This window comes from Coptis chinensis, chromosome 1 (genome assembly GCF_015680905.1).
Source record: "Coptis chinensis isolate HL-2020 chromosome 1, ASM1568090v1, whole genome shotgun sequence".
Lineage (NCBI taxonomy): Eukaryota > Viridiplantae > Streptophyta > Magnoliopsida > Ranunculales > Ranunculaceae > Coptis > Coptis chinensis.
Genome location: NC_141456.1, coordinates 49,887,225 through 49,912,151, shown reverse-complemented (window position 1 = coordinate 49,912,151; position 24,927 = coordinate 49,887,225). Strand labels below are relative to the sequence as shown.

Sequence of the window (24,927 nt, the reverse complement as noted above, 5' to 3'; positions counted from 1 at the left end):
CACTTGACTAAATGCATCTACGTGGGAGTTTGCATTATAATGAAAGCAAAACAAAAGATTGATTGAATGAACATACCAACAAGCGAGCTTGCGTTAGAAAGAATGCAAAACACATGATTGAATGCACCTATGTGTGAGCTTGCACTATAATGAATGCAAAACACCAGATTGATTGATTGATTGTAGAAAACTCATGTTCTTATCGCTTTTTCCGGATACAGCCCTATTATAGAACTAATACCTCAAAAGACGTGTTATAGAACGAAAAGAAGACAAAAAGACACTGAAAGAGACATCATAGAACAACTGGGAAATAGTGCCAAAAAAGTTAAACCATCAAAAGTCAACAAATCAACGCGTTCAAAGCCATAGTCAACGATAAAAGTGAACTCAACGGTCAACGTATTCCATCTGATGCATGTTATTAGACTTGTTTAGTTGTTAATGGGGACTTCTAAGGGGTGATTTAAACCTTAGGGGTATTCTCGTCTTTTTACCAAAAAAATTAGGAAAACATGAAAAAAACCACCTTGGTTAGGTAGTTTAGATGATGCAAACCCTAGCACACCAGCTAGGATTCGTAATGAAGGAGATGATTCTGACCGAGAAACACCGCTGAGTGAGGAAGCAGACATGGAGTTAATGACATCTGTACTCAGGAAAAGGTATGGAGAGGGTTCATTGGAGAGGTTTAGGGAAAGACTAAACCACGAAAAGATTGGATCTGGAAATACAGAACGCAGTAGGATGGATGAGTTTGCTTTGGATATAGCACTGAAAATCCATGAGGAGGAAGGTAATGAATGTAAGTCACCTGGCACAGCAATACTATATGACAAAGAAACCGTTGAGAAACTACAAAATGAAGTAGAACAGTATTTCAAAGCAACGAGAGTATCGGGAGTAGAAGTGGGATCGAAAGTGCAAGGTGAGAAAGTGAAAGGCAATGCTGATCGTGCAAACCTAGAGATCAAAAAAGAGGTGTTAGACGCGAAGGAAACACAAGATACACTAGTTAAGATACAGCAACATACTGAGCAATATTTCACGGAGGCAGAAGGGCATAAGGGCAAAAGGGAAGTTCTGGAACAGATAGGTAAAGGGCCTGAGATGGAAAAACAACCAAGAAAAACGCAAGAAACTGGGGTAAAAGTGCTAGAGATAGCACAAACTTGGGTGGAAACACAAGGAAATATGACAGAACATAGCGGTATTGAGGAAAAGAATGTTGAGCGCATAGAACAAGCAAAAGGCATTATGAAAACTTCTTGGGCAGAGATAATCGGGAAGAAGGCTGCGGGAAATGCAACACTGACATACATTCCACCATCTATAGTGAATGGGAAGCCAGTCATACATGCTAAAAGTTCGCAATTTTCCGATTACAACAAGAAATTTGAAAATCTTATATTTGGATCTTTTGTAGGTAGAAGATTGAATTACAATTATGTGAAGGACATTGTAAGCAGAACGTGGGGGATTAAAATTTTTGTTATGAAGCCTTATGGTGATGCTATGTTCACGTTCAAGTTTGAGAAAGATGATGACAGACGAGTAGTGCTCGATCTTGGCTCGTTTCACATCGCCAGCCAACTGTTTGTTGTAAGGCCGTGGAAGCTTTTCGTTGAGGCCGAGACTAGAGAACTCCGCACGATTCCGGTATGGGTGATTGTCAAAGGGTTACCAATGGAATTATGGAACAAAGATGGGTTCAGCCAAGTAGGAAGTGCTGTAGGACTTCCTATATTCACGGATAAGCTTACTGATAACATGGCTCGAACAGCCTATGCAAGAGTGTGTATCGAAATTGATGCGAAGTGCTCGTACCCAGAGGATGTACCAGTTATACTTGATTAACGAAGGGCGTATAAGGTGTCATTTGAGTACAATTAGAAGCCACCGCGATGTAAGGGCTGTGAGGTATTTGGGTATACTGATCAAGCATGCCACAAGAAGACGCAAATGGGTAAAGATGAATCCAGTAAAGTGTGGCTACAGAAGGTAAAAGATGAGAAGAAAGATGAATCCATAGAAACACAGGATATGCATAAAGAGAAGCAACAGCTGAAGCTAAAAGCCGTAGTTATAGATACTCAAGAATTGGTCGAAGTGACCAACATTGAGGATAGTGAAGGCTGGTAATCGCCAAGCAAGAAACAGCGGTATAGAGCACGAGGGGTACAAGGAGAAGGGAGTTCGAGGGTGAATGATGAACAGAAGCATGAGGTTAAAACCATAGAGAAGGAAGGAAGCAAAAATGATACACAAACAGAACAACACACCAAAGTCACAGAGACAGAGGTGGGCATGGATATCCCAGCAAAGGTAAAAATAGCAAGCACAAAGATAGGACTACCCAAAGCAAAGGAGATTCAAAACGTAAAAGATACCAACCCTCCACAACAAGCGGGTAACAGGTTCAAATGTTTAGCAGAGAGTACTGAGAATGGGGCAGGCAAACAAGTAGCCAAGGAAGGAATGCAAAACAGAGCAGTAGGGAAGAGCAGCAGTAGTAAGGCAAAAGAAGGGACCATAATGAGTCTCCTTACCCACCCCCACTCACGTAAATGATAAACTTAGCGTGCTGGAATGTGCGGGGGTTCAACAAAGCTTTTTAGCAAGTTGAAGTTAGGGAGATGGTTCGAAAGTATGATGTAAGTCTCATGGGTATAGTGGATACTAGAGTAAAGCAAAAGAAGAGAGATAGAGTGTTTAACAAGGCATTTCAGCAATGGCAGATGGAAGGTAATTTTTTGGAAATGAGGTAGGCAATATTTGGGTTTGCTGGAACCCGAGAATATGCACAACAACAGTTTTCAGGAAAGACTCGCAACAAGTAACTATGGAGGTGGCTACGAGTGCAGGAGAAGAACTCATTGTGACTATAATTTATGCCAGCACTGACATGGGTACTAGAAGGAATCTATGGAGAAGCATAACAGATTTGGCATGCATTGTACACAAGCCGTGGCTGTTGCTCGGGGATTTCAATTCGATACTAAATTCTCATGAGAAATCAGGAGGAGTGGAAGTAAGATCGATCCACTTTGAAGATTTAATGAACTGTGTCAACTCGGCAGGGCTAGTGGACGTCAGATACAAGGGGAACTTATTCACATGGAGCAACAAGCAAATGAATAGAGTGAGCTGCAAACTGGATAGAGTATTGGGGAATTCAGAGTGGATAGGAGAGTATGGAGACTATGAGGCTGAGTTTTTAAACCCAGGTGCAACATCAGACCACTCGGCCATGATTGTCATCTCAATGACACAAAGGAACCAGAAAAAGAAAGCTTTTCGATTTTTTAATTTCTGGTACAAAGAGGAAGGGTTCATGCAAACAGTGGAGGATGCTTGGCGAAGTGAAGCTGTTAGAAACCCAATGTATGTATTCATGAAAAAACTCAAACTTACAAAGGCAGCTCTTATCCAGTGGAATCGAGAGAGAGTCGGGAATGTGTTAAGCAGAGTCAAAGAAGCAAAAAAAAGAGATGGACTTGATACAAACTGATTTACATACATCACCTCAGAACCAAGCTCTTATCCAGAAAGAAAGGGAAGTTTTTTTTTTTTTTTTTTTTTAGTAAGGGAGGTTTTTAGAGAGGTCCCCTACCCCTTTTCATAAAATAAATAAATAGCTTGTTACATCCTTACATATTGCTTTCCACTCGCATCTTCAAAAATAATTTTTTCTTTACATCCTCCGAAAAGGAACTAGGGACTAGCTCTATGTATCTAACAGTAGGAATGTTTTGTGCCAGCGCATCAGCTAGTCTGTTGGTCTCCCTAAAAACATGAAAGATATTAAAATGTTCTAACTCTAGTTTCAAAGCTTGTATACTTCGAATGAGTTTCTCTGCCATCCATGGATACTTGTTGTTGCCGTTCAAGAAGGAGATAACATTGGATGAATCCATTTGTACCTCGATCTTTTTGATGCCTTTCCTGACTGCCATCTTTAAACCTTGCTCTACTGCCTGCAACTCGATCAGTGCAATGCTTTTCAAGTGTGTGCTGCCATTACTCGCTGCTATTACTTCACCCTGGTCATTTCTTATCACTGCTGCCCAGCCCCCCTCAGTTCCTTGTAGAGTCCCATCAGTGTTTAGATTGTATATCTCCACAGCTGCTCTTACCCACTTGCAGTACTCTCGTGTTTCTTTCTTCTCTCCCACTTGTATATTCCACTTATCCATGAATAGTTGAGCATCAGGCCCTTGCGTCATTTTAATGTTCATTCCCATAAGTTTTGTTCTTGTATCGCTAATCACTGCATCCACCACCTGCTGTGCATCTGCGTTTTTATTTTGGAAGATACGGTCATTTCTTGACTTCCAAATCCAATACATGTCGGCATTCCAGACAAGTCGATAAGAATCTTGAATACATCCTTTACCTCGTGTCTCTGTTTCCACCCATTGAACCTCTTCTTCCCATGTCAGAGCTGCTACTCGAGTGAATCCCATTCTCTGAAGAAGACGACTCCAAACAGTGTTTGCAAAGTTGCATCTGTGAAACAGGTGGTGCTCTGTTTCTATGCCTTGCCAACACAACACACAAGTATCAGTTTGCACTTTCTTCCACACTTTCAATTTCTGCAGCGTCTTGAGTCCATTACTTAGAGCCATCCAACTGATGAAGGAATGGCGCGGGATTCTATTTGAATACCAGAACAGCTTACTCCATAGCACTGTTGGCCTTATACTTCTCACACTCTCATATGTCTCTTTCATGCTATACTCACCATGACTTGACGATGTCCAAACTGCCTTGTCTTCTTTCCCCATTATTTTAATCTCCTCGATCTCCCCCAGAAACTCTCTGACATGGACGTATATGTGATGTGGAATACTCCATTTCCCTTCCTCTATAAAACCAGCTACCTTGTTTTGGATATGGCATGTGCTATTATACAATAGGGATTGTGGGAAGTTTGACCGCAGTATCCCAGTAGAGTACCAAGGGTCATTCCAAAAACTTGTGTCATTTCCATCTCCGATTTGATGTATAACAATATCAACTGCCTCCTTTCTTTCTTTGAGTATATTCCGCCAGCTCCATGAACAGTCTTGTGGTATTTTCATCAGCTAGAAACTTCTATCTTTTACTAAGTTCTTATATATCCAAGTAACCCATAAGTTTTCTTTCTTTGTTACAATCTTCCAGATTTGCCTCATTGTAGCCGCTTGATTAACCTTTCCCAAGTTTCTGATTCCCAGTCCTCCCTCCTCATAAGGATAGCAGACATCATCCCACCCAATCAGTGCATGTGCTTGTGTACAATCTGGCCCCTTCCATAGGAAATTCCGGCATAATTTGTTGATATCATCTATAGTTTTCTGTGGAATTGTGAAGGATGCCAGCCAGTAGACACTCAAGTTATTTAACACTGCCTTAATCAACTGTAATCTTCCTGCGTATGAAAGTAACTTCCCCTTCCAGCTTTGAATTCTCTTGGTCACTTTAAGGATCAAAGGATTACAATCAGTCGATTTTAACCTTGTTGTAATCAGGGGTAATCCCAGGTATTTCACTGGCAGCTCACCTCTTTGAAATTGTAATACTTGCTCCATCTCATTGCTTGTGTTATCATCCACTCCTGCAAGAAATATGCTGCTCTTTTGTACGTTAACCTCTAGCCCTGACACCCTCTTGAAAGTATCCAAGTTCTGCTTAAGTGCTGCAGCACTTTGTACATCCCCATACAAAAAATCCATAAGATCATCTGCAAATGACAAATGCGTGATAACTGGATCTATGCACTTATGATGTAGTCTGTATTTTCCACTCCTTACACTATGAAGCATAATGTCTGAGAACAAATCCATAACCAAAACAAAGAGATATGGTGATATGGGGTCACCCTGTCTTATTCCTTGTTTCCCTCTGAAATACCCGTAGGAGGAGCCATTAATCATGATAGAATACAATGCTGTTTCTACACAAACTTTAACCCATGTAATAAACCTATCTGGCATTCCCACTCGATTCATAGCAAATTCCACTGCTTCCCATCTAACTGAGTCATAAGCCTTTCTTAAATCCACTTTTACAGCACATCTCGGCGGAGTTTGATCACGATGATAGTTATGCATGATTTCGTGAGATAACAGAATATTATCTTGTATACTCCTTCCGGTGATAAAGGCTGATTGGTTATCGTTAACCACTTTCGGCATAAAAAATTTCATTCTTTTTGTCATGACCTTCTTGATACACTTATACATCACTCCACAGCAAGCTATAGGTCTATAATCTCCTAGAGAAGTAGGAATATGAATTTTGGGGATGAGAGTAATACACGTGGAATTTACCTCTTTTAGCATCTGATTTGAGTGAAAGAAGTTCCTTGCTGCTCTTATGAAGTCTTCTCCAATAACTCTCCAAGGACATTTGTAGAAGAACGAAGAGAAGCCATCGCTTCCCGGTGATTTATCATTGCCTATGTCCGCAAGAGCCTCTATGATTTCATCCCTTGTCACATCCTGCTGTAATTTTCCACTATCTATCATATCAAGCTGCTGCCTTGGTTCCATGCCTTTGTAGGAAAATGACGAATCTTCAGGTAGAGTTCCATGTTGCAAAAATTCTAAATAAGTAGGTCTCCAATCATCTGGTAAAGAGTCATCGTCGATATATTGGAGATCCAAATGTGGTACTTCTGGAGAATTATCTGCTTCGTGGGACTCATCTTCCATATCAACATTGCTTTGGTCGGCATCAAGTGTGAGTGGAGAATCACTCTCAACACGATGATCGGCTAAATCTTCTTGAGCTGCTTCCTCTGAGTGAGATTCTGAACCTGTGCCAACCGATTGAGCTAACTCTTCTCTCTTTCGACATTTACTTGCTCAAATTCGAAATTTTGAGATATCGTCTGGAAATAGCATAGATGAGCAATATATAAGTTTTGAATATGTTCTTCAATAACAATTATGCTTGGAAAAGGTTGGAAATCAATTTGGATTTTTCTTTCATTGTTTACATCAACTGCAGCAAAGAGATAGGCTAAGGCATCGGCATGACGATTATCATTCTTGGAGCCCCGTGAACTGCAATGGATTTGAAATGAATGGATAACTCATGCATTTTTTGGACATATGCAACCATCCTATCATTTCGAGCAACAAAAGATACACCAAATTGATTCGCAACAAGCTTTGACTCAGTGAATAACTCGATCTTTGTCGCCCCCAGGCTAAGTGCTGTTCGCATTGCATAAAGAGCCGCTTCATATCCAGCTTCAATGTTTGATGTGCAAAATCCAAGGTGAACAGATTTTTCAATTTTCTCGCCATCAGGTCGGATCAAAACACAACTAAGGCCTGAACCTTATTTGTTCTTGGAATCATCTATGTGTAGAATCCATAAAGAATGGTCAACACTTGTGAAAGAATCAGCCGATCCTTGTTGTTGATTAAGAAGAGGTTCCTCAAACTGCTCTTCCATGGTCGGTATGTCATTGACAGGAAAATCTGCCATAAGTGATGCCAATGCGTGCCCTTTCTCAGATGATCGAGCTTTGTAGATAATTTCATGGGCACTCAAATATGTTTCCCATTCTGCTAATCGGCTCGAATTAGCATTTCGAAGAACTTTTCTTAAGGGGTATTCAGTGTAGACATTGATGATACGCCCCTGAAATAAGGCTTAAATCTTCATGCATTATGGACAAGTGAGAGAGCTATTTTCTCAATCTTTGAATACCGTGGACACTCATCTGTCCATTTTGGAGAGATCCCTTAATGGCTTGAAAGAAGGGGTGGAGCCGATCTAAATATTTTGAGATAAATCTACCCAAAGCGGCTATCCTACCCGTAAGTTATTGGATATGCTTCTTGGTTTTTGGCGAGGGCATTTTGGTAATTGCACAAATTTGATCAGGATTAGTTTCAATGCCTCGTTTGGTCATAAGATATCTAAGAAATTTACCCGATGCTAACCTAAATGCGCATTTTGATGGATTTAGACGCATTCGAATATGCACAAGCCGATCAAAGAATTTTTGCAAGTGATGAAGGTGTGAAGACTCTTTATGCGACTTGATGACCATATCATCAATATAAGCTTCCATAAACGTGCCTAAGAAATCTAAAAATGATGTATTTATGAATTTCTAATATGTTGTCGGTGCCTCTTTTAGACCAAAAGGCATTACCTTATAGCAAAATAAACATTAGTCTGTTATGAAGGTTGTAAGTTCTTGTTCATCTTTGGCTAATGCAATTTGATAAAATCCTATTGAGGCATCCATAAAAGAAATTCGTTTAAACCTTGAAGTGGCATCAACCATGTCAGAAATACGAGGCAAGGGATACGAGTGAATATGACATATTTTATTGACATCAGTAAAATAAACACAGATTCTAAGTTTCCCATTTTTCTTAGGGACTGCTACTACATTGGATATCCATTTTGGATATTGATAAGAGCCCAAAACTGTAGCTTTAACTCCTTAATAATACTACTTTTAGACCAATCATGCGAGTAATAAATAAAAGTTAATGCTAATTACGTGCTTTTATGTATTTCAGGCATGGAACTCAATTATGTGTAGAAATGTGCCACTTTGGCGATATAAAGGAGCAAAGGGTTGGCTACTAAGAAGTTTTGTGATAAAGTCCAAGGTTCAAGGGGACAAAGCCTCTATGATGCCCGGTCAAAAGCTGAAAAGCCAACAAAGGTAGAAATAGTGCACAAGTCAGCAGAATTTCCGAAGACCATATCTTTGGACTTATGCCTCGAATTTGGGCCTACCTTACGTCAAAACGACCGGCTCGGAAAGAGCTTTCCAATGGTCCAAGCCCTGACCCAATCAGAGGAGAAAAAGTGGACGAAAAGTTTGCTGAAGTCAAAGGCAGCTGAAACGGGCTCTGTAGACTGAAGAAATTGGGCTTTGGGCTCGATTTTCTAGCCCAAAACATGGCTCCTCAGCCCATGTACGAAATTGTGGATCTGGTCTCCCACTTTACATAAAACAAGACTTAGCTCTTAAGCAAGGGGATAGTTAGATAATCTAGAATAGAAAGTAGCCATTAAAATAGCTTGTAGATCTAGATTTGAATTTCAATTAGTTAAATTAATTAGTTTCATACATTGTTTTAGATTAATTCTTTGAATCATAGTTCTTCATTGCTTAGATAAATAAAATAGTTATTTCTTGTTCATTTCGATTTTCTCATTTAAATTCGTTAGATCTAAATTCAATTATTGTTATTCAATTCTTAGTTATTAATTTAGATTTCAATTATTGTTTAGTTAAATTGAATAAAGTTATAATCTTTATATTACGTCTAGTTTTAATTCACATCGTAGTATAAATTCCCACCATTGCTCTCATTAGACTTTGGATTTACTAGTCAATTGTAGAAAACTTGAATGCTAAATAACTAGGAGTGGAACGAACTTTTTACTCCACTCTATTTCAATAGAATTGAGAGTATAGAAATCTTTGATAGCAACACATAATTAAGTTTAGTTTTACTTGCGTTTTGAGTTTCATCGTTCATTTCGTAGATAAATTATTCAATTTTACATTTATCAAATGGTGTCGCTGCCATCTTAGTACTCTTTAGTATTGTTTTCTGTAGACTTGATAGTTTTTCAAAGTCCTATAACCCACCCACCCTTGTTTGGATTCTCACTGTGGTTGTCTGTTTCAGCTTTGCAAGTTTCCACGACAAATTAATCGGAGCTCACTGTGGCTGGGCAAGCCAAAGTGGGAGCGCGCCCTCGCCCACACCTGGAATCCCACACCTGAATCCCACCCTTTTGCCTACGAAGGCCACCTTGGAGCTTCACCCACCTGGGAATGGAATCCTATCTTTTGCCGGAGCGCGACCTGCGCCCCGCCTAGGCATATTCCGAGCGCAACCGCGCCCTCTGCTGAAACTGCCCGATTTCCACAGGTTTATTTCGAACTTCTATTTCTTCAAAGTTTTCAGTGTTCTAACTTATTATATACACTGAGCACGCGTAAACAAGACGCTATTCAAAAGTGAAGCAAGGAGGCTTTCAGGTACTCTTTTCTTCCACACCTCACATCTTCTGTTAGAGGTTCATACTAGCATATCAGGATTGCTTGGAGTGTTGTTGTTTTGCATTAAGATTGGTCTTAGCCTTGCATGAGATTAAGGTCAGGCCGAAGAAAAACACCTAAAATAATTAACCGACAACGTCAACAAACACGCCTTTCTAGTATACCACTCACTTCACCTCTAGCTAGCACACCGCACACCACACCTGAGATTATGGCTGAAGAAAGAGAGTCTCCTCTCTCAGACTTTTACAAAGCCTTAAGCGATAGCCGAAAATCTTGCATCGTTCTATCAGACCCAGTGGGGGATTTCCGAATCCCCCCATATATATTTAATTTGTTACCCGTTTTTCATGGGTTAGACCATGAAAAACCTTATCAGCACATGCGTAGGATTGACCAAGTCCTTACTACTTTCCACCATCCTTCGGTTGGTGCTGAACAAATTAAACTGAGGGTATTTCCCTTCACCTTAGGCAATAAGACGGCGTCTTGGTTAACTGCCTGCTAATTAATTACGTGGACTCGTGGGCTAAACTTGTTCAACTATTTATGGAACATTTTTACCCACCACTGAAGACCGATGAAATGCTTTCCAAGATTCATTTCTTTCGACAAAATCCTCATGAATCATTTTCAGAGGCTTGGAATCGTTTCACCGACCTACTTATAGAGTGTCCACACCATAACCTCGCGAAAGACATGTTAGTTCATGCCTTTTTCATAGGACTTCTACACCACCATAAAGAAGTCCTTGACATAATGAATGGGGGTAGTTTCTTAAGTAAAGGAGCCTCAGAGGCTTATAAATTTTTAGAAGATCAAACTAAGCGGAATAATAATTGGGGGTAATGATGATATCTCCCGTTCCGCTAGTTCTTCTACAACAACTAAAGCCGGCGGTATGTTTGAGATGAAACCCGATCCAGAACTTAAAAATTTAATCGAATCTCTAACTAAAAAGGTAGAGGCTATTTCTGTCCAACAAACGCCTATCCCTGTCATGAATGTCAACTCCAATCCATGTAATTTCTGTTTGAGTCCAGAGCATCCCGACTCCTATTGTCCTTTCGCCTATGAACAACAACAATCACAACAAGATAACGTTTGCTCAATTAATAGTTATCCTATTCCTAACGCCCCTTGGAGACAACACCCCAACTTCAGTTGGAGAAATAATCAACAAGTAACAACTCCAGGATTTAATAATCAAAATGTTAGGCCAACAAACAATTACAACCAAGGTCCACCAAGGCAAGGACAAGGTCAGGGTAATTATAATTATAACAACCAAGCTCAACCACGACAAGGACAAGGTCAGGGTAATTATAATAATTATAACAATAATAATTATAATGCAAATCGAGGTATCGTTCCGGTTAATAATAATAACTATCACAACCTACCCATAAATAATCAATGTGACATAGTTCCTGTCACACAACCTGTAATAAATACCACTCCACAACCGGATCGCTTTGATACCTTTATGCAATCTCAACAACAAATTTTACAAGCTATCCAACTTTCCTTACAGCAGTTAGCTCCAGAGAAAGTACAACCCAAAGGTGTGTTTCCAGGACAAGCAATACCTAATCCTAAAACACCAAACACAGCCTTTGAAGTAAACGGTAATACTAGTAACGAAAATGCAAACGTAGGAGAGATAAATTCCATCACCACTCTCCGTTCAGGCAGAGTGGTGGATAACAAAGTAACTATGTCTATAGTTACCCCACAAGGAGTTCCTACACCAGATATTATACTAGATACCGAAACAGAAACTGAAGATCCTACCCCTGTAGAGGTACCAGTTAAACCACAACCTAAGAAGCAAAAAGCAAAGGTTAGATATCCAGTTGAACCATATGCTAAACATAGTAAGAAACCACCGTTTCCCTATAATTTAGCTATGTTAAAAAGAGATACAAACTTTGATGAGATTAGGGACGTTTTCAAAAATCTAACGATTAACCTACCCTTTCTCGACGCAATTAAAAAATTACCTCACCACGCTAAGTTTCTTAAGGAGTTGTGCATTACAAGGAGTATGACAAATATTCCAAAAGACACCTTTCGCACTAAACAAGTTCCAACTTTATCAGAACATAATAGAATAGTTAAGTACAAGGACCTTGGTCATCTTACTATACAATGCACCTTAGGAGTGTTAACTTACTCCCTTATTATTTATATAAACAAATAGGTCTACAAGAAATGCAACCTACAACAATGACGTTGAAATTAGCTGATAGGTCTATCAAGTATCCTAAGGGTGTAGTGGAAAACGCGACTGGTTAAGGTTCAAGATTTCTACTATCCTGCGGATTTTGTTATCCTCGATACAGAAGTCGCTAACGATGCTGTCCCAATCATTTTAGGACGCCCCTTCTTGGCAACTGCCAACGCGCTTATAAATTGTCGCGATGGTTCGATGTCCTTATCTTTTGGCCATCTTTCCGCTGAAGTCAATGTATTTAAACCGATCACACAGGTTCCTGATACCAATATCGATAGAGAGGTTAGTATGATCGAGAGTTTAGCTCATGATTATGTCAAAACCACATTTCCAAATAATCAGATGCACAAATTCCTTTCCTTTGGACGTTCGAACTTTAATAAGGAATCCTTGGATGTGGAGGGAATTGAGGAAGATTTCCTTCAACTCTTTTGCAACTCTTCTCCGCCACCTCGAGAGTCCCCTCCTATTGATAACCATTCACCCACCTCACATCATTCCCCTTCCATCAATGTACCCCATCCGACACCTTTTCAAACGAACCTGGAGTTTGCACTTGACCCTCTTATTTCTTCTGTGCTTAATGATTTTCTAAATCTGCCTAATACCTATATAATTCCCGAAGAAAAGGCACATGACACCTACATTTTCAGAATGGAGACAGTTCCTACCTACACCATGAATAAGTTTTGTGCTAAACCCACATTCTCCTTCTTTCCATTCTTTCCTTCTAATACTTATCCTTATCTACCATATTTTCCAAAACCATCCATTTTTTCACACTCATTCACTTGGACAACCTCTCGTTCAAAGATGAATAAGAAAGTACATGCTCGGTTACGTTCTAGGTCTATCAGACTTCGTTTTCATTCCACTAGGTTGTGCCGTAGGAAATCTTGGTGCCTGATTATGTTTGGGGGTGCATTCCATGTTATTTATTTCTAGAAAGACCTACAACTCTTTAGGTTGTTGATATATGAAAACTGCAAGGTATTAATATATATATATCCAGTTATTTGTTAAAGTCTCGCGTATCTGACTATAAACGACTCATTTGGTTGTCTGGTGTACTTCCTATCACTTCCGTATACTGATAAGTGCACCATTCAGGTAATTGGGCCCTCCCTATGGAGTGTGTGGTTGTAAGTACCGGATCCTAAGTCCAGGGTCAACATAATTCACGTTTTCCACTCTTGCATGTTTTCTCGGTTTTGAGTCGTGTTCTTCTATGGTATGAATTATGCATTTATTGCTTTCTTGTTTTTCTTATATTAACTTTTATTCATAAAAAAAATTAAAAATCATTAAAATCACAACCATAGTACGTTGAGAAGTCTCAAGAATCTGACTCTAAAGACCAATTTTAAAAAAAAAAAAAAAAAAAAAAAATTTCTCAATTCTGTGTCTAAAATTTTTTTGGGGGTGGGGTGTTCGTTCCATCCTGTATTATTCAACTCTCCAGTTGTGTTGGTTAGACAGTTTAATGGTATTACGATTCGGATTGACATTTTCTATTAAGTTAGATTTCATTCATTCGCATAACTTATGTCATGCACGCACTTTGAGGCATTTTTTATATATCACCCAAGGTCGGAATAGAGTGTTTTATGGATCATTAGATTGGAAATTCTCTCCTGATCATTTCCATATCTCATTCGCATAAATCGAACAGGTAACAAAGCGGGAATTTTAGTTTAAAGTTGCATGCAAAATCAACAAAAATCGGAAAATCAATTTCGGCTTGGGCCCAACGCACGCGCGTGCGTCTCCTTCCTCCGAAACAAACTAAATCGCGATTCTTTCCAATTCTGCCATTTCCAAATTTAAAAAACCTAACAAAAAATAACAATAAAATTAAACCTCAATACACCCACACCCACAATACAATTCAAACTTCGATTCTTCTCCAAAACACTCTTCCACCAATCCCAAAAATTTCCACCACCGAAAATCACCCAAAACCAAAGGAAATTCGAACTACCGCGCCACCACTACTGTTTTGTTAGTAAGGGAGCCTCAAACTCCATTCCCACAGTCCTTTTAAACACTAAATTGTCACACCTCGAATTTCGGCCAATTGAAAAAACATTATTTGTTCCCCGACTTTCGATCTCCGAGGTGTGACGACTTCCACTTCCAAAACCCATAAACAGTTTTAAATATGCGGATAATTAAAAACCAATAAAAATTTTAACTTAAACAAAAGTCCTCTTCATTACAAAAATTAAGAAATGAAAATGCAAATAACCTTATCTCAACTGAAAATCTATATCACCTCAAAGGAAAACAAAGCCTATCTTGAAATGCGACGCTAACGCAATCCACAAGAAACAACCAATCTTCTTCAACACTAAACCTGTCAAGACTTATCAACTATGTTCATTTAATAAACACACCCGATAAGCAAACATGCACATCGGGTCAGTATTATAAAAATGCTGGTGTGAGTATCCCTAAAATACAACATATATTTATACCAAATATATACACAATCCATACGGCAGTTAGTTCCTCCACCGAGGCGCCTTAACTTTCAACGACTAATACAACATCCTTAAGTTCAATAACTAAGGCAGGTAGTTCCTCCACTGAAGCGCCTTAACTCCCCACTAACCACACAACAAACCATACTCATAATAAAAGGCATTTAGTTCCTCCACGAGGCGCCTTAGGTTCTAGCTAAACTATAACCAGTCAAGCATATGATATACTTACCTCATTCCATGCTCAATTACAGAGTGGGTCGTCTCTGCACAAGTAAGTAGTTTGACCCACCCTTCTATAAAACCATATACAATCATCCATCACTAATTCAAAACGTAATTCACACCTCAAGATTTAAAACATATAAATTACTAATCCTAATCATGATCTCACCATTAATAGCTTGCTTCGACCTTCCACCAAATACCATCTCCAGCCAATAATACCTCATACCCAACACTCCACCACAGCCACCTAACATCATTCAATCATACCCACCTTAGTGAGGGTTCGAAACCACAACCAGGAGTGTTCAACATATTAGATCTGACCGATTCTCTCTTTTGGGCTTGGCGACACCATTAACGTCCCGTCAAGCTTCGACAGTTCAAATATCGATTTCCCGAGTCTCAACAGAGTTTCGAAAGATAGTTTAAACCAATTTTAACAACTACAAGATCGAATAACAATAACCGAATAATGAACGAAAACTTTGAACAGTACAATTATACGTGAAATAGAAAAACTAATCTACTCACCTGTATAAAAAGCTCGACGAATTCCTCCTAGTCCGAATCGTCGCGCTCCATGCTCTAGCAATCCAGCTTCTATCTCTGCCTCCATTTTTATTTTATTTTTATTCTCTAAAAACCCTATTCTCCAGAACAATACGAATATATACTTGGGTTTGAAACCCAAGCCCAATACAGACTCGAGCCCAGAAATCAAGCCCGCGTATCCCAAATCCAATCTAGCCGATTTTTAAATAATAATTTAATTAATTAATAAATAAATAAATAAATGTGATTTTAAATAATGGCATATAAATATACATTATCTCAAAAGAATCTCGTCCCGAGATTCAGAAGTAAATCTATACGAACAAATAACGTTGGTTATTAACTTAGAACCTCCACAAGAATGTACAGAGATTAAACTTAAGCATGATAACGTTGGTATTAATTATTTTAAATAATTCAGATTATATGTCCTCATGCCATTACAAAATCTATTATAGGTTAACTGTCTACATTAAAACAAATTATTACTGTCACTTAAACCCCAGACAAATATATCATTTCTCATTAGCATGCAGTTTTTGACACGTAGAGCAAACTCTACTTAAAAATTAATATTCTACTTAACTAATCAATAATATGGAGAAAGTTCATCCTGGTATAAAACATTATGGAGTCTTTCATTATTATGCATAAAAGAAAATTAGTTCCCTAATATACTTAAAACAAAAATCACTTATGTCATTGATACTACAATAAAACTTTATATTTACTTTAGTCATGCTAATGAAATATTAAATTTAAAACAACCCTTGAATCCTAATTCATGCTTGCAACTGGATCAAATATAGCACGTATCCAAAAATAATTTTTCATATTTATCTATCAAAATCATTTAGACTGAAACAAAACAATTACGAATAAATACTCGACGCTCATTGATATTATTATTATTACTAATTATTTTAACAGGTGAAAAGATTCAAAAATTAATCTCCATATACAATGACAATTAACATAAGACTTGCTACCGTATAACACGAATTTTAAAAAAATTTAGGATAATATAAACTCACTTCTAATATATCACCCTTAACAAGTTATATTCTCACGGTAATATTTATGAACCATAAATCAAGGTATATATTTTAAGAATACTTGAATATGCAAAAATCAAGGTGAAACGAATATAACAATATTAATCAATCATGTCATAATTTATCGGCACGAAGCACACTTATAAGACAAAATGAAAATCCGTTTGTTGTTGAAATACAATCATCATTATATTAAGACATCCTCTACATAAATTCCAATATAGTTTAAAAATAACAATTATCACCATTATTTTAATTAATCATTAATAACGTGACCTTAAGAAAACAACCTACAGATGCATGTTTTCTTGGTAAAACAATATTAATCATCACATACGCACGGTAATAGTTCCTCTATATACAATAATATATAAATGCGCAAGTATACACATCTCAAAAAGAATACACGTGTATACGCAAGTATACACAACTCAAAAAGAATACACGTGTATACACAAGTATACACATCTCAAAAAGAATACATGTATATTTTATTTATTATTCGGTCTATTTCTAACTAATCACCTCTAACAGATTAATCTCTTATACTTCAAAATAATATTCATCCATTAAAGGGTACGAGTAAGGAGAGATAGTTCCTCCAACACTGAGGCAATTAGTTCCTTACTTAGTACGTCACAAAGTCATCAGATAATACAACTCATTCAATATAGATAAAATATCTTTTTGTTTCCTAAATAATAACATAACACTCAAATACAAAGTTTATAGAGATGTTATCACACTTAATCCATACTCCATGTGAGAAGGAACACTAACAATAAACACAAAATCATACAACAATTGCAACTACTCCTCATATGATAAGGAAAAATAAAAGCATTTCCTATGCACTCCACAAGAATAACTAATATAAATATACACATTACATATACAAACAAATCAAGAAAAATATTGACTCTCTTTATTTCTATATCTCTTTCATTTTCTTTCTAAAAATAAAAAAAACTAGCGGAAATAGTTTTGAAAATAAAATTTCTTAAACACTACCCATAAACCACGATCCGAGAATCACTTAGACTCACCTAAGTCTAAGCTAACCAAATGCTCCGATACCAAACTGTCACACCCCGAATTTCGACATAATTCGGAAAAACATTATTTGTTCCCGACTCTTCGATCTTCGAGGTGTGGCGCACTCTCCACTTCCAAAAACCCATGAACAGTTTTAAATATGCGGATAATTAAAAACCAATAAAAAATTTTAACTTAAACAAAAGTCCTCTTCATTACAAAAATTAAGAAATGAAAATGCAAATAACCTTATCTCAACTGAAAATCTATATCACCTCAAAGGAAAACAAAGCCTATCTTGAAATGCGACGCTAACGCAATCCACAAGCAACAACCAATCTTCTTCAATACTAAACCTGTCAAGACTTATCAACTATGTTCATTTAATAAACACACCCGATAAGCAAATATGCACATCGGGTCAGCATTATAAAAATGCTGGTGTGAGTAGCCCTAAAATACAACATATATTTATACCAAATATATACACAATCCATACGGCAGTTAGTTCCTCTACCGAGGTACCTTAACTTTCAACGAGTAATACAACATCCTTAAGTTCAATAACTAAGGCAGGTAGTTCCTCCGCTGAGGCGCCTTAACTTCCCACTAACCACACAACAAACCATACTCATAATAAAAGGCATTTAGTTCCTCCACGAGGCGCCTTAGGTTCTAGCTAAACTATAACCAGTCAAGCATATGATATACTTACATCATTCCATGCTCAATTACAGAGTGGGTCGTCTCTGCACAAGTAAGTAGTTTGACCCACCCTTCTGTAAAACCATATACAATCATCCATCACTAATCCAAAACGTAATTCACACCTCAAGATTTAAAACATATAAATTACTAATCCTAATCTGCGATCTCAGCCATTAATAGCTTGCTTCCGACCTTCCACCAAATACCCATCTCCAAAGTCAATACCTCATACCCAACACTCCACCACAGCCACCTAACATCATTCAATCATACCCACCTTAGTGAGGGTTCAAACCACAACCGTGAGTGTTCAACATATTAGATCCGACCGATTCTCTCTTTTGGGCTTGGCGGCGCCATTAACGGCCCCGCCAAGCTTCGCCGGCCCAAATATCGATTTCCGAAGTCTCAACAGAGTTTTCGAAGAACCAATTTTAACAACTACAAGATCTATAACAATAACCGAATAATGAACAAAAACTTTGAACATTACAATTATACGTGAAATAGAAAAACTAATCTACTCACCTGTATAAAAAGCTCGACGAATTCCTCCTAGTCCGAATCATCGCGCTCCACGCTCTAGCAATCAAGTTTCTATCTCTGCCTCCATTTTTATTATTATTTTTTATTCTTTAAAAACCTTATTCTCCATAACAATATGAATATATACTTGGGTTTGAAACCCAAGCCCAATCTGAACTTCGGGACGTAAATCGGGGCCCCACAGATCCCAAATCCAATCCAGCCGATTTTTAAATAATAATTTAATTAATTAATAAATAAATAAAATACGTATTTTAAATATGGGCGTTACATAAATCGTTCTAAGATATCAATGGCTCAAAGACGAAATTTGTTGCCGGAACAAGCGTTTACGGCCGACCGCTTCGCGCTGTTTTACGGTGATGAGATGATTAGCAGGGGTTGGAATCGATTGTGGTACTCGACAGATGTTTTCTACCACTCCGATTTGGTCAAACAGTTCTGTAAGAAGAGAGAGTTGGCCTATCACAAAATTTTTATGAAAGTGGTTGGGACTCGAAGAGAATTATCGAAAGAGAAGTTGGCAAAAATTTAGGCATTATGCCTGGATGCCACATAGAAGCCACCGTGCAGGAATCCCAGTATACTGGTGTTCCTGCATTGATGAACGACACCCTTATGGAGGGTCAATATAATACAACTTCTCATTGTGCTCGACAGTCATCTTTGCGCACCAACCAACTAGCTGTAGCTCAGTGGATTGGTAAGAACGTCATTGAGAAGGATAAAGTGAGCGACATCGGGTTCACATGTCTGCACGTTCTCTAGATATTCCAAGAAAAGAGGTATGAATTATGTATCCTCGAGTTTTTGCTAAAGATGATTAGAGGAGTTGGGAAGAGTATCGCATTATTTCCTGTTTTAATTACGAGGATAATGTTGTCTTGGGGGAATAAACCAAGAACTGAGCGGTTAATGTTGAAATTGCATGCAAATGAAAGTAGTTATAAGGAATGTATCCAAAAGACTTGGATGTTGCCGAAGGATAGAGTAGTGGATTCAGATGAGGAAGGGGAGGACATGACATGGTTGGATGAAGATGCCTTGGAGAGGTGTACGTCTGATTCAGAACGCATGTCAGTGTTGCATACTAGCGTGCGTTGTATTTACGCTATTTGTGAAGATATACGAGATAGACAGATTATAGTTCAAAATAAACAAACGAACCTTAACACGAGTTTTGGAATACTCGAAAAGGGTCACGAAGATATCTTGAGTAACATGGAGAATATCCACCAGCGTCCCAGCCCGATTAAGATAATAAAATAAAGGCTGAGATGGAAGCACAACGTTTGTTCCAAGTAGAGATTCTACGATGCATGCCACCTTTGGATGGTTCTGTTTCAGATGAGTCTGAGGGGCATGAGCATCGCCGCCAAAGAACGAATGGATCGGGCCCTTCTTCATCCCATGACCAATCTCCATCTTAGGGCCTTTCTTCATCACATGGCTAGGTGTTCGAATAATTTTGTGTTTCGTTGTTATTTAGTTGTTTTTATTGTTTTATTAGTCGGATATTAATTAAGTAATTACATTTGAATTTGGTTGTTTTATGTTGTTTGAATTAAAATTTAATATAATTTGGTTATTTTGGAATTGTGCGTGGTTGTTATCATTAATCCCCCTTCCCGAATTGTTTGGGGGTGGTATTAAATAGCTTAGCATAATTCGTTTATATGTTCGTCTATTTTAAAATTTGTTTTGGAGTGAGGGTTGAGAATATGACCGACATGGCCATCGCTATGAATAGATATTGTGGTAGGATGAAATCTCTATGAGTTAGGCAGTTTCTATCCTAATTCAACCTACAAAAATATTAGGGTTGTCTTAGAATAAAGAATATGAGTTATTTCCGTTTTCGGGTTTGGAAATTTTATTATTTCCGGCAATTGCCTTAAAGCTTTTTGGCAACTTCCCGATTCGTTTTAGCAATTTAAAACCTATAAAAACTACATTCATTCTACACTCACAACCCCAACTACATCTCACATTCATCTCTCACATTTCACTCCCACTTTACCTTATTTTTCCTTCGCACTTCGGCCTATCAGCACTCCGAGCACACCTGCGCCCCAGAGGAGTGCCACCCGAGCCCTAAGCCTGTCAGAGAAATCCAAACCCTGAGCGCGACCTGCGCCCTACTCAGCCCAAACAAGAGCGCTACCTGCGCCCAAAACACTGGAATTCTAGTTTTCATCCGGAGCGCCACCCGCGCCCATCCCAGGCATAGCTCGAGCGCACCCTGCGCCCTGACCCCTTTGAGCACCAAAAATTTCCAGTTTTCCGTGGGTTGTTCCAGGATCCTTTGCATCTTTTCCAGCAAGTTATTGGGGATGACATTCCCTCGTATCACACCGAAACAGTCATTTGAAGATTTATTCCAAAGTGACACCTATGGTGCGTGGTTTTGCGAAGTGATCATTCTAGCAGGATGGGAGCCACTATTGGTAAGTCCTGATGAACTTTATTCTCCAGCAGTTATATCTTATTTTTATGATAACTGTAAGTTCTTTGATAGACCAGATGGAGAACAAGTGTTCTCCATCACCATCGGGGATGAACCAATGGAAATTTCCAGGTTCTTGATAGCCTTTGTGCTTGGACTTGCTATGCCGGCCGAAATACAAGACTCATGGGCCTATTTGGTAGATAATATGTACATGTATAACTATGATGATTTGTATGAGTATTACGGGGCAGGAATCTTTAGGATAGAGGACCAAGGTGGATTATAACGTCACCCTTGGTAGCCTGTCTATGAACGTGGGCACTGTTATGTTTTAGATTATGCTCAACATTAGAGGGGAATGACGTTATTCTTCTGTGAATGACGAAACTTGTGATATTTTCCTTGCTTTAGCTGGGGGACGTACACTTTATGATATTCCCCAGACCTTAATGTCTAGTTTAGCCCGAGCCCATGGCAAGAGGCATGAGTACCTTCTTATGCCTGTTTTAATTTGCCGTATAATGCTATGTTTCTTCCTTGTTTTTTGTGCCCGCTTCACGGATTGGGTTAGGATTCGACATTGTGAGACCCACCAATTGTATTATTCGATCGTTCGCAAATGACTTGGTAAGGGTGGAGGATACAACCTCATCGTTGCTTTACACCCCATCCGACCAAGTGGCACTTGACAGGTTAGCTATAGTAAACGATAAGTGGCGTGAAGCCCGCAAATTACCATGGCATGGCAGGATCGCGAAGGAACCTCATTTCTTTATTAAGGATGAAGAGGGAAATAAGGAGGAAAATGTTTAAACGGAGTGCGGTAAAGTTTTTATTTCAGTGTGTATGTTTATGTCCCAAACAATCTATTTCTCATTAACCCCATAACGGGTGGAACTCTTATATAGTTGCATCAGTTTTCTTTCCTATATTAGTATGTTATAACCTTGTTTTTGCAGATGTTCCAAAATTTCACGTGTTTCAATGGTATTTTCCTACCCTCTTTATTTAAAAATACTTTGAGGACAAAGCATGCTTCTTATTTTTGGGGTCATAGAAACACGCGTGTAATTAAGACATCTGTTAGGATATAGATATGTATAATATGCACTTATTTTCTAGATAAAAAAAATCAAAAAATTTAAAAATATAAATAAAAAGTATGTTATACACTTAGGAACATTGGTATTGTTTTCTTTCTCTATGCTCTCAATAATCTAGAAGTCTCACATAGCTTTTGCATTAGAATAGTTTTTAGAAACTTAGGCTAATATATAGGTAATAATCCTTACATCTATCTATAAATATGTTACATGAGTATCTATGATTGTTGGCAGTAAGTTTCTGAAATCTAGGCTAGAGTACTTATGCTACAAATCCTGTGAGAATATAGCCTAAAGCCTTATATGAGTGACACATTTGAGAAATGACACAAGGGAGAAGTAAAATCCGGATAGAGAAATCACACGTCCACTTGCTAGATCACTATACCATATCTTAAGTGAGAATTTAGGCCCTCTTTGGATCGATATAGCCAGAAATTCCAACCTATGAATTATTTTCCGCTAGTCGCCCCTCTGAGCCTTTCTTTAGCCTTTCATAAACCTCAAATCCTTTACCCTATTACAAAATAAAACAAAATAAAAAATCAATCTACCCAATTTTTTGAATAAGTTTGAGAATAGAGATGAAGAATAGAAAAGAGAATAACCTTTGAAATCAAGAACTCGTTAGTCGCTTCAGAAGAGAAAAGTAAGTTTCCATCCAAATAAAAAAATATATAATAAAATAAAAATAAAGAGTTAGAACTCCAAAAATAGAATCAAGGAGTCAAAATCCAAAGAAAAAAGAGAAAAAAATATGGCTAAGGATGGAAACAAAGTGTAGAAGCAAAAGTAAAGAATAAGGTTTTCTCTAGTTACATAATATGAAGACTCTATCATCTCAGACTTGTTCTCTTTGAATATCCATTTCCTTTCTTCTTAAACCATCTCCTAATCCCCGCAACACCTAATAAAAACCTCTAGCTCAATTAGGAATAAGATAGTGTGATAGTAAGTGGCAGATGTGTTTGATCGACTCCGGCTTCCTTGTTTGTCATTGAGTTTGTAAGGTAAAGTGTGCCCACTGCACACTGGAGTAGCAAAACTTGAGCGGAAAAATCAGAGTGGTTTTTTTTGACATTTATGTGAGGACCTACTTAAGGACGCTATTCCGAGTTTTCAGAAACGGACCTGCTAGTTCATCTCATAGTATTACTCATTGTAAATATGTTTATTCGTAGATGATAGATTATTATGCATATATTAGTTTAGGTTCCGACTTGATTATTCTGTATTCATTTATAGTCAGATGTATAGATAATTGAGACATAGATAAGGAAACAATAGTTTTATTTCTGAGTCGTTGTAGTATAAATGAAGTTTGTGTGAGTACCTTCACTGCTATAACTCGTCCACTAGGGAATTCCTAGTGGTTTAAGGCCTTGTTGCATATGGTCAATGCAATCGCATTCGGCGAAACGAGATTAGTTAGAATTCCATTTTTAGTCACTTATGCTAATTTCTCATATTTGCTTGAGGACGAACAAAATGCTGTTTGGGGGTGGTTTGATAAGAGCCCAAAACTGTAGTTTTAACCCCTTAATAATACTACTTTTAGACCAATCATGCGAGTAATAAATAATAGTTAATGTTAATTACGTGTTTTTATGTATTTCAGGCATGAAACTCAATTATGTGCAAAAATGTATCACTTTGGCGATATAAAGGAGCAAAGGGTTGGTTGCTAAGAAGTTCTGTTATAAAGGCCAAGGTTCAAGGAGACAAAGCTTCCATGAAGCCCGATCAAAAGCTAAAAAGTCAACACGGGCAGAAATAGTGCACAAGTCAGCAGAATTTCCGAAGACCATATCTTTGGACTCAAGCCTCGGATTTGGGCCTACCTTACTTCAAAACGACCAGCTCGGAAAGAGCTTTCCAATGGTTCAAGCCTTGAACCAATCAGAGGAGGAAAAGTGGATGAAAAGACTACTGAAGTCAAAGCCAGCTGAAACGGGCTCTGTGGACTGAAGAAATTGGACTTTGGGCTTAATTTTCCGGCCCAAAACATGGCTCCTCAGCCCATGCACGAAATTGTGGATCTGGTCTCCTCCTTTACATAAAACAAGACTTAGCTCTTAAACAAGGGGATAGTTAGATAATCTAGAATAGAAAGTAGCAATTAAAATAGCTTATAGATCTAGATTTGAATTTCAATTAGTTAAAATTAATTAGTTTCATATATTGTTTTAGATTAATTCTTTGAATCATAGTTCTTCATTGCTTAGATAAATAAAATAGTTATTTCTTGTTCATTTCGATTTTGTTATTTAAATTTGTTAGATCTAAATTCAATTATTGTTATTCTATTCTTAGTTATTAATTTACATTTCAATTATTGTTTAGTTAAATTGAATAAAGTTATAATCTTTATATTATGTCTAGTTTTAATTCGCATCGTAGTATAAATTCCCACCATTGCTCTCATTAGACTTTGGATTTACTAGTCAATTGTAGAAAACTTGAATGCTAAAGAACTAGGAGTAGAACGAACTT

At 37.9% G+C, this 24,927-nt stretch overlaps 1 protein-coding gene across 1 annotated transcript; it reads left to right on the top strand.

The window, feature by feature from the left end:
- The first annotated feature begins 2,842 nt into the window (after nt 1-2,842).
- Nucleotides 2,843-3,511, top strand: LOC147524411 (uncharacterized). The gene has a single exon (XM_086574729.1). The coding sequence runs from the start codon at nt 2,843-2,845 to the stop codon at nt 3,509-3,511; it is 669 nt and encodes a 222-aa protein (XP_086430855.1).
- Nucleotides 3,512-24,927: the final 21,416 nt, after the last annotated feature.

Coding starts and splice junctions, on each gene's coding strand:
- LOC147524411 (XM_086574729.1), top strand. CDS start 2,843: ATGGAGGTGGCTACGAGTGCAGGAGAAGAACTCATTGTGACTATAATT.